The 11,509-nt window shown below is 40.1% G+C and overlaps 2 protein-coding genes across 2 annotated transcripts; both read left to right on the plus strand.

Annotated features, from left to right (window-relative positions):
• Positions 1-1,748: 1,748 nt before the first annotated feature.
• On the plus strand, positions 1,749-2,702 carry LOC142848268 (putative olfactory receptor 2W6). The gene has a single exon (XM_075970083.1). It carries the CDS (start codon positions 1,749-1,751, stop codon positions 2,700-2,702), a length of 954 nt encoding a protein of 317 aa, XP_075826198.1.
• Positions 2,703-10,024: 7,322 nt separating this feature from the next.
• LOC142848274 (olfactory receptor 2B6-like) lies at positions 10,025-10,959 on the plus strand. Its single transcript, XM_075970090.1, is given in 2 exon segments — positions 10,025-10,121; positions 10,124-10,959. Coding segments are annotated over 2 exon segments (933 nt in total).
• The last annotated feature ends 550 nt before the right edge of the window (positions 10,960-11,509 follow it).

The following is an 11,509-nucleotide window of genomic DNA, read 5'->3' on the forward strand; positions in this document are numbered from 1 at the left end:
AAAACAATAAAGACTCTAAATCACGAAGTTTGAAGCACTTTTCTCTTTATTTGGGTGATATCCCCACACCTCCGTTTATTTGCAATTTTCTGAATTTTCATTTTACAATAGGAATCAGTAAAGCCTTGCTGGCTCATCATAAGCACTGGCTTCCAGCTATCAATATTATTTCTTATCAATATTATCACACCCACCCATTTCTCCACAACTAGAGAAATCATTGCAGACTCTATTGGGATAATTTTGATAAACATTTCATTTCCAATTTGTGTTTATGTTTAATGAACGAAATATTTTTGTGCTCTAGTGTACTCAAGAGATGTATTTGCTAATAAAAAAAAGTCAGTGTCCCGGGGCTTTTTACTAACTGCTTAGGAAAATATGAAAAAAAAAGTGGCTGATTTGTATCACACAGAACATATACCCTAAGACATAAAACTGCTGCCCCAAACTGAGAATGTAAAACATTATAGAAGATACAAAACCTTTTAGTGCAGTGAAACTGGGACAGATAAAGAAAATAATCAGTACAGATTCCCTAGAAACAGGGCTCACTGTAAGAATAAAGCATAAGAGGAAGAGAAAATTAAGAGGATGCTACATATTCATTCCACTGGGATGGGCTCTTGGGGCTTCACTTGATCTTTGTGGGGATATTTCCCAATGTGAGAAAACTCCCAGCTCCAGGGATAAAACACACCTTAGTGATGTGAGCCATAGCAATGTCATAGAGGTATAGAGCTGAGAATGCTGAGGTAATGGTGTACATTTTTTGTTCTTTCCTTATCTGGCACAGGATATTGGGGTCATTTTTCAGTCCGCAATATGGATGGGACCAGCAGATACAGACGTGAATAATGACAAGATAAGCTTCCTTCTACTATTTTGCTGGGTCACTTCTACCCTGGTTTTGGCTTGGATTCTAGATTTCTCAGGAGTGATGGGGAAGTTTTCAGAATGACTTTTCACCCGACCGGAAGTCCAAGTCCCTGATCTAGGAACAAGCCCTTATCATACCCACAGGGCACAGGCTACAATGACAACTAGGTATTTTTCCATTTTTAAAAGTGATGGAAATTTTTGAGTACTGATTCCTTTGTACAAGAATCAGCCTTTTTCCAGTTTGGATGCTCACCTTACTAGACCTGGATGGAGGTGGGTGGTCCTTGGACTTCCCACAGGGCAGGGAACCCTGATAGCTCTATGGGCTGACAAGGGAGGGGAACTTGATTGGGGGAGGGGGAGGGAAATGGGAGGTGGTGGCGGGGAAGAGACAGAAATCTTTAATAAATAAATAAACGGAAAAAAACATAAAATAAAAAAATAAAAATAAATAAATAAATAAAGAATCAGCCTTTTTGAGAGACAGGCTTTTACACCCCTTCTGGGTCTCCAACTCACTGGCCTTGAACTCCTGATCCACCCTTTCTTGCGTCTGAGGTACAAAGTTACAGGAGGGCACCACCAAGCCTGGTGACAATCACCGTTTGGAAGGTAGTATTTTACAGACTGCTAATGAAAGATTGTGATTCGAAATGTTGACAGATAATCACAAGCTGGAGCTTTACAAACTCAAATTTGATACTTTTCAGACTAGACCACGTTCTATATCAGTGCCTATTGAAACTTGAGGTCACTGCACCCGGCATTTCTAAAGCGGGTCCCACTGTACCACTTCACCAGTCATGGTGTTTGGAGACAGCAATCTGCGATTCTCACCGACCCTTGTCTTTCTCCTCCTAGGTAATATGTGGTCACAGGTGATGGAAAAAAACAACAGGAGCTCTTTTGAGGGCTTCATCCTGGTGGGATTCTCTGACCGTCCTCGCCTAGAGTTGATTCTCTTCGTCATAGTTCTCTCCTTTTATCTGCTGACTTTACTTGGTAACATGACCATCATCTTGCTTTCGGCCCTGGATTCCCGGCTGCACACACCCATGTATTTCTTTCTGGCCAACCTCTCGTTCCTGGACATGTGTTTCACCACGGGCTCCATCCCACAGATGCTCTATAACCTCTGGGGTCCAGACAAGACCATCAGCTACGTGGGCTGCGCTATTCAGCTATACTTCGTCTTAGCCTTGGGAGGGGTAGAATGTGTCCTGCTGGCTGTCATGGCGTATGACCGGTATGCTGCTGTCTGCAGGCCCCTGCACTACACCGTCATCATGCACCCTCGCCTCTGCGGGCAGCTGGCTTCTGTGGCATGGTTGAGCGGCTTCGGCAATTCTCTCATAATGGCACCCCAGACGTTGATGCTGCCCCGCTGTGGGCACAGGCGGGTGGACCACTTTCTCTGTGAGATGCCAGCGCTGATTGGAATGGCCTGTGTGGACACTACAGCCCTGGAAGCACTGGCTTTTGCCTTGGCGATTTTTATCATCTTGGCACCGCTTATTCTCATCCTTATCTCCTACGGTTACATCGCCCGGGCAGTGCTTAGGATCAAGTCAGCTGCGGGACGAAAGAAAGCCTTCAACACCTGCAGCTCCCACTTAATCGTTGTCTCTCTCTTCTACGGCACTATTATATACATGTACCTCCAGCCGGCTAACACCTACTCCCAGGACCAGGGCAAGTTCCTCACTCTTTTCTACACCATTGTCACACCTAGTGTTAACCCCCTGATCTATACTCTGAGAAACAAAGATGTCAAAGAGGCCATAAAGAAAGTGCTAGGGAAGGGGAGCACAGACCTATAGCAAGGAATAATCAAGTATAGGTATTGACTTTTTAACCACCTTCTTTATATACAATTAGACCTAGGGACACTTAATGAGAAAAAAAATGGGTTGAGGGACTATGATACCCCTCCTAAATGGAAAAGCATTGGGTCTTCTCAAGTTTCTCAAGTTCATAACCAAGGGATTCTAACTTGAATAAAACAATAATCAATCTTTGCAAAATATCTACTGGGAATGTCATCACCACTTTAAACAACAACAACAAAAAAAAAAACTACAACGACTGTGCCTAGTGGGTCCTTAACAAATATAAAAGGAAAGATCTTAGAAATAATACAGAAGAAACACTAGTTATTTTCTAGAAAATTCCATTGTGCTTTTCTAGTGCCAAATGCCTACCCAAGAGCCAAAACAATTAGTTCAACCATATGGCTTTAATATCTCCAACACTGTAATAGACTCACAGAGTCTGTATAGTTTAAATCACAGACACACATAATTGACCTTAAAGATTTGTGTTTGACTTTCAAACAAGAGAGACTAAAGAAGAAAATATGTAAAGCAAGATTAAGAGGAGAAAGTTCTTGCTAATATTTAATCTGCCTGTCACTACCAAGAGATGGCAGAGGGATCTTCTTGCTTCAAATGTTTGGTTCCCTTATGTTATGAAAATATTTTGAATGTATGAAGGAAGAAATGAGATGAATTGTGGCAAATGTTGCAATGTTGGTATTGGTTATTCTCTGAATATTGGTCCATTCATGTTTATATTACTGACAGCAGAGCCTCCCCTGCTTTCATGGTGATTAATTTAAGCAGTTCATATTGTATTTATTTAAATATCCACCACAGGCTGCAGTGTGTGGGCCCCAGCTGGTGGCACTGTGTTGAAAAGTTGTGAGGCCTTGTGGGAAGTGGAGCTTCACTATAGGAAGTAAGTCAGTGAGATCTGGTCTTGAGATTTTACAGCCTTACTCCACCTCCTTGTCCTCTTCCTGCTTTCTGTTCTACAGACGTGGAGGCGGTGAGGAGACCCAGCCACACTCTCATGCATGATGATATTGCTACCGTGTTTTCTCTGCCATGTTGGCATATACACCACAATAAACTATAAGTCAAATTAAACCCTTAAGTTGTTGTTTTTTAATTGACAACAAAGTCTTACTATGTGTAAAAGAAGATATTAAAAGACAGAATAGATATTTCTATCGAAACACTGATTTTGTAAGCCCTTTCATGAAATTCCAGATAAATTCATTTCCCATGAGGCTTTTTTTTTGTTTTTAACCACATTTTTTCTCTAAAATATTTAATATCCCTGAAATTGGTTACAGGGACTAACAATGTGAGAACTCATGATGAAAACATCACTATGTCTTATTAATATTTTCACAGTCCAGCAGTTTATAGAATAATTTACAAAGTATACTACTTAGGCATAAAGTAGTATAAATTGAAAATGCCCTAGCCTCTTATGAACATTGTAGAATATCATTCAAAATAAAGTATAGAAGAAACATTTTATCTTATGCTCTATGAGTTTTTCCTTTCACTATTCATGAGTCATCCTTACCAATTAATGTTTTCAAAAGACGGGCATTCAGTCATAAAGATCACCAAGTTTGTGCTGAGCAAGGCATCAGGAAATACATTCCAGCCAAGTTCTGTATGACAGAGATGAGGAAGCAACGGGCAGACAATTGAAGAGAATGTTCCCAGCAGAGGTAGCAGTACGTACAACTTTTAGATCAGGATGATGAGAAGGAGTCAAAATGAGGGATCGCAGTGGGTTTTTGATCCTACTGCACGTACTGGCTTTGGGGGAGCCTAGGCAGTTTGGATGCTTACCTTACTAGACCTGTATAGAGGTGGGCGGTCCTTGGGCTTCCCACAGGTCAGGGAACCCTGATTGCTCTTCGAGCAGATGAGGGAGGGTGACTTGATCGGGGGAGGGGGAGGGAAATGGGAGGCGGTTGCGGGGAGGAGGCAGAAATCCTTAATAAATAAATAAATTAAAAAAAAATGAGGGATGGAGAAGTAGGAGGGGATCAGGAGCAGGGGCCATCCTGAAAAGAAAGGTGTATCCAGAAGGTAAATGTGAGCAACCCTGTCAAATGTGCTCACTGGCCAAGTGAGGTAGGACCTGAAAACCAAGCCTTAGGTTTAGTCCTGTGAGAACCAACAAACCTACACAAGTGGAATCACTGTAGGAGAATGGAGAGACAGGCAGGGAACTTCTGAGAGGCAGGCAATCAAGGTGAATATTCTGTTGGAGGCAAACTGTAAAGAAGAGCAGAGGAAGGGGGTAATGTCAGCAAGGGTTGTAAAATAAAGGAGAGAATTTTTAAGATGAAAGATAGTATAGCATGCTTATAAGATAAAAAGATAATGATCTAGCCACAAAATAATAACATGCAAAGGTAGAAATTTTTCAAGAATGAGTATTTAAGTAGGCAAACACAACAAAGATCCAGGAAATTCAAATGACTGGCTTTAAGTAGTGGCAAGCATTCACGGTGTAAGATGAAGGCTCATGTCTAAGAATAGATGTTAATGTTTGGGCTGATAAAATCATGGGAGTTCTGTGAGGTCTTTTCTAATTGTTTTTCTTCTTACAATGAAATAGGAATAAGGAGATGAAATTCTATTGTAAGCTTTTACATATATCACAGTAGCAGAATAAAAATATCGATACATTGATACTTGAAAGTATTAAGGAGATATTTCAGCAATGGCCATAAGGGGCCATCTGTGTGGCAACAGAATAGTAGAGTCAAGTATTATGAGACCAAGTTATGGGACATTAGACCCATTCACACATTGTTAACATTCATGCTAAAAAGAAAGCAAAGAGCTTCTATTTCAAACTACTGTCGATGGGAATATACCTTGGAAGACATAAGCTCTAAAATTGGCAGTTCAGTCTACCAACATGGCTCAGCAGGCAAAGGTGCCTGCCATCAAACCCGAGGACCTCAGTTCAATTCCCAGGATTTACAAGGCAGAAGGAGAGAACCACTTCTCTCGAGCTGTCCTCTGGGATCCACACACATACAGCAGGATGTGCAGGACAACGCAAGTACACGCACACACATATATAGGCAATAAAGAAAATGTGTATAGCATCGCAATAGCATATTTTAAAGCCACCAATTAAAAAGAATAGGAGTGGATTGTTTGAGCAGAAAAGGTAAAAAAATAAAATAATAAAACATCTCCTGAGATCTACAGCTACCCTTCTCTTTTGTATGTTCCACCCCTGTTCAGGCAAGTAGAGTTTTACTCAAACAGACATGACTTGCTGATGTTTTCTTTGTGTCTGCATCAGTTTTCCTCAGTAATGAGAGGACAACCCAGAAAATTCTGTAAAAAGGGAGCATAAAGTATGTTTAGATCAGTTGGGTGACTATTTCATAATTAACACCATGCTATTTATTTTTCTATCACTCACTCAACAATATCACACTTGAGTACTTCTGACTACTAGTAATTATAATTTAGTCCATTCCCTATTGAGAGAATTCTCTGCCTCCCATATTTTGTCATTATAAACATGGCTTCAACAAAATGCTTGCTTTATTCCATCTTTACACACAAGTAATTCATTTTACAAGTTAGATTTCCATTGCTGGGGTAATGGGTATGTGTCTTTAAGATTGTTCTTTTCACATTTGGAAGACCAGGAAACAACATTTTGTGAGTACTCTTTTCTCCGTCAGCAGTACCGGTAATACGAGGTCTGCTGACTACCTTCCCTTATGTAGTAGATGACTTATCTTTATTATATTTCCTTGACTATTCAGAAAATTAATTCCTACTCAGGTAAATTTGCAATCTGAATTCTGTATTAGTAATTTTAGCCATTTACTACTATATTGTTTACAGAATCTGGAGTACTAAGACATACTTTATTTTCCTATCATTTGAAAAATTGATAGGAGACTATGTATTAGAACATATAAAATAAACTTCATTGAACAGAGAAATAGCTTAACTAAGCAAAACCTAAGAAAGAAAAGAATTATTTGGCTATATAAGAAACAAAAGTAGCCTTCTCTGAACTAAGGTAATAAAAACATGTCTATAGGAAATCCATGGATATCCACTGTATAAACATTGATCTCAGATCCAATTCCACAGCAAATCCATAGTTCTCTGTAGCTTCACAGAATTCTCTTGACACCTTTAACAATAGGAAAATTTGCTGCATTGATGGCACAAATTTGCATCTTTAATGCATAAAGTATTGTAGTCCCTATTGTCTTCCCTTTTGTCTTGGACACAGTTGAGGAGAAGGTCCCCAGAGGAACAGCACTGCAGAGCAAATGTGTGTGAAAGGAGAAGCGCTGATTCCCAGAGAACCCCACTGGGCATCATCCTTGGTTATAGCAAGAGTTGCCACTCTTTTGAACAAGTCAGAGCGCAGAGCAGCACTGAGGAATCTCTGTCTAGCCATTTACTCTGCAGTCCTGATGGGGAGGACTTTGAAAAGATCAGTGAATGCCCACAATGCGATGCAATGCCAGAAAATACATGCCCCAGTTACCCACAAGACTTTACTATTCCCTTATTTCCTGAGTTACTCCTGAGTGAAGAACTTATAACTTGCTACCAAAGAGTGGAGCAGTTCATCCCATCAGGCTGATGTTGAAGAGCTTATGAAGACATTATTGGGTCTGCATACTTATAATGAGTCCATTTGGAATTCAAAGTTCCTTGAGCTAGCGCAAAGACACAAACCATCCTGTCCCTAAGGTTCCATGTGGGGTATGTAGAACACTTTCTTAAAACATTGTATAAAACATACTGGAAATAGACAAACTGAAATTTGGGGACCATTTATCCTATAAATCACCAAAAACATTTAGAAACATTTGGCTCAGTCTTAGTTTCTTCATTCTGTTTGTTTTTCTTATAGTTGGAATCTGGGAGCACTCACTTCTCTGCTGGGAAACAAACTCAGGAGCACAGCAGCCTTGTGTCCTAACCTTTTGTTACCCACAGCTTATGAAGTAGTGTCTGTGAACGTTAAATTTAGAATTGCCCTCAACTTGTTCTTTCAAAACAGAGAAAAAGCAGCCAGCTTTGATAGTTTTTAAATCTAAATTAGGATGTTGGATGAAAAATTGCTCTTGTCATTTATCCTTACACTCCAGCTGGAAAAAGGGAAGTTCAGTCTAGTATCTGAAGTTTTCCAGCCCCGAGTGCTGAGAAAGGGTGTCTCTGCAGATGCTACCAACAGAACTCCACTCAGGAGCAGAGAGGCTGGTTGTGTGTCCTTTTGCCTCTCAGCTCAGACAGGGGACTCCCTTGCAAGAGCTATCAGGTGGATGATAGCACCTGACTTCTGTGCTAGAATTTCAGAAGCAGGAGGTTCTGGGTGTGTTTCAGTTGTTAACAAGTCTTTCCATTTCCACACACTGATAATACTAACAATGCAAGGTACTTAAACTTTCTTAGTACAAAAAGATACTTTAGTTTTATTCAAACAATTTCCTTTTTATAATGAATTTAATCAATATCATGGAGTGTTTGCAAAATGGCAAAACTTGGCTCTGAAGTGAGAAAAGTTCAATATAATACTTAGAGGCACTGCAATCTCCCCTCTGCATTGCCTTCAGCCCACTCTTTTGATGTCTCCCTGTCTTTCCCAGCAACGACCTGTCCCTGCATAGTGCTCTAACTACTGTGGATCATGGGGGAGATAGTCCCTGTGCTGTCAAATGCCACCGCACAGTTATTTCAGAATGACAGGAGGACGCTCGTTGCTTTTGTAATTAACTGACCTATTATGTATGAGAAAGTATTGTCTTCTTATCTACCAGAGCTTATTGCAGAGTCTGTTTGGGACTGAATTCTAGCAAATAAATGCCATACCGAGGAATGGTCTGGAAAGGCCACTGACCCGGTAGTTATGTCCATGTGATGAATCACTTTCTGACTAATAGTTGAGGCTATGCACCTCTTTGATATTATATTTAGGGAGAACCTACAGCTTTTCTTCTAAAAAAGAACACTTCTAAGGACGGGTGAGTTTTATTACTGATAGAACAGAACAGCAGAATGCCCTTAGCAGTCCTTGGAGGGACTTTATAATAGCATCACGTTAGTTATAGAAGTTTCCTGGCACTTTAAAGCCCTGAGATCCTCAGAAAACCCCAAAGTTGTGGCATCTCTCCTTACCCATCCATGTGTTCTGTTCAGAACTCCTTCCAGTGGCACTATTTTCTTTCTTTTTCTTCTTCTTTCCTTCCTCTGTTCCTTGACTGCCTATTTTCTGTTTAGTTCATTGCCCCATTTTTAAACTGAGTTATTTATCTTCTTATTGTTTAGGGTTTTTTTTCTTTTTAGTTCTTTGCATATTTAGATATCATCCCCCCTGTCAGATGTATATCTACCTGGTTAAGAAAAAGCTTCTCAGTCTGTAAACTACCCCTTTACTGGAATGTACAGAGATTTTTCGTTTCATGAGGTCACATTTATTACGTGTTCATCTTAATGTCTATGCATCAGGATTCTGTTCAGAAAGTCCTGTCCCATTCCAATGAGTTTAATCATATTCTCTTACTCCTCTATCCGAATATCAGGTCTTATGTTGAAGTCATGGTACATATGGACTTGATTTTTGTGCAGTGTGAGAAATCAAGATCAATTTTCATTCTACATATATCTACCAAGTTTGCTTAAAGATGCTATATATATATATATGTTTGTCACTTTAATGTTTGTCACTGGTTTCTTTGTCAAAAAACTATTTTTACTGGAGTGTGGACCCTCGATTCTATTGGTCAGCAGGTCTGCCTTTATGACAGGGTCATGTTTTTACGAAAACTCTCTAATATAACTCAAGTTCTTCAGCAGTTTTGACATTTACAGTTAAGAATGTGATGGAGATTATGTCTAAATCTTCCTGATAATAGCTATATAGGAAGTACCATATAGCTAATAGCTATATAGGAAGTACTATAAACAAAAAAATAAACCAAATGTCAAAGAATCAAAGAACAAACCTTATACAACTTGTCTAAGTCGGGAATTTGGTTTTTAAAATATAGCTTTCAATTTAGATGCATGGGTGTGGATATGGAAACTTTGGAAATGCCTAGGTAACTGGTTCAACTGTAATCTCAACTGTATTTTTGTATGCTACATGCAATGCCAGTTATTTAAATGTCTTCAAACTTGTAGTAAAGAATATGTAATTGAAACAGTTAATAAACATGTGATTATAAAGAACTATAAGAGTTAATTAATACATGTTAAATATAGAATAGTTAATATATGTAAATTGACTTCCTGAATTTTTATGTTTCAGGAAACCATAAGTTAAAACATTAATCATGAGTTGGGCAAACGAGAGCATCGTAGAAGAGTTTGTTCTCTTAGGTTTCTCAGATCAACCATGGCTGGAGTTTCCACTCTTTGTGGTCTTCTTGACATAGTAACCATCATCGGAAATCTCAACATCATTCTGGTGTCCCGTTTGGACCCTAAACTCCACACTCCCATGTACTTCTTTTTAACTAATTTATCACTCATAGATCTTTGTTATATCACATGCACAGTTCCACAAATGCTGGTAAATTTGCACAGCATTAGGAAAGTTATCAGTTACGGTGGCTGTGTGGTCCAGCTTTTCATGTTCCTGGCCTTGGGGGCTACCGAGTGCGTTCTGCTGCCAGTCATGTCCTTCGACAGGTTTGTAGCCATCTGCCGGCCTCTCCACTACTCGGTCATCATGCACCAGAGGCTCTGCCTCCAGTTGGCATCTGTATCCTGGATCATTGGCTTTGGAAATGCAGTGTGGCTGTCCGTCCTGACTTTCCAGCTGCCACGATGTGGCCACTATGTCCTAGACCACTTTCTCTGTGAAGTGCCCGCACTGCTCAAGTTGTCCTGTGTTGATACAACTGCAAATGAGGCCGAACTATTCTTTGTCAGTGTGATCTTCCATTTGGTACCTCTGACACTCATCCTTATCTCATATGCTTTCATTGCCCAAGCAATCTTGAAAATCCAGTCTGCTGAGGGGCGACAGAAAGCATTTGGAACCTGTGGCTCCCATCTAATAGTGGTCTCGCTGTTTTATGGCACTGCTGTTTCCATGTACCTACTACCACCTTCATCCCACTCCAAGGACCCAAGGAAGATGGTTTCCCTCTTCTATGGAATTATTGCCCCCATGCTGAACCCCCTAATCTACACACTGAGGAACAAAGAGGTAAAGGAAGCCTTTAAAAGGCTAGTCAAGAGAGTCTTCTTAACCAAGAATTAAATGATATCGGAAAGACAAGCTAAGGGGCACCCGGGCTGCTCTCCTCTTCCTGTTGGGCTGATGGAGAAATGCAGTCCTCTAACTGCACTGTGGCATAGTTTTCTCCAGAGGCTTGAACGCTGAACATTCCCTAGTGTTGATAAATGTGTTTAGATTGTTGTTGAGAACTCTGAATTTAGCCTTATCCCTGAGCCTAAATCTTTAAATCATCTCATAAACACCACATTGCAACCCTTTTACTCCATAGAAGATGTGTTGGAACATCTTTGTCTCACTATTCATCAGGGGAAGGTACCACTGGCAGTTTGCATAGCTCCTTCAAGCCCTATATGAAAAGGGAATAGTGATAGTGGGCTTCCTCCTGATTTTAATTGGATTTCCCAGAGCTTTTTTTCTGTTAGAATGATGTTGATTATGGGTTTGTCATCTGTACCCTTGATCGCATTGTACATGTTCCCTCCATTCCTATTCTCTCTAGGTTTTCTATTATGAAAGCATGCTGGATTTTGCCAAAAGCAGCATTTTCTGCTTCTATTGTGATAATCATTAG

This window comes from Microtus pennsylvanicus, chromosome 4 (genome assembly GCF_037038515.1).
Source record: "Microtus pennsylvanicus isolate mMicPen1 chromosome 4, mMicPen1.hap1, whole genome shotgun sequence".
Taxonomy (NCBI): Eukaryota; Metazoa; Chordata; class Mammalia; order Rodentia; family Cricetidae; genus Microtus; species Microtus pennsylvanicus.

What these genes read in the sequence shown, in the direction of transcription:
- LOC142848268 (XM_075970083.1), top strand. Translation starts at nt 1,749, where the DNA reads ATGTGGTCACAGGTGATGGAAAAAAACAACAGGAGCTCTTTTGAGGGC.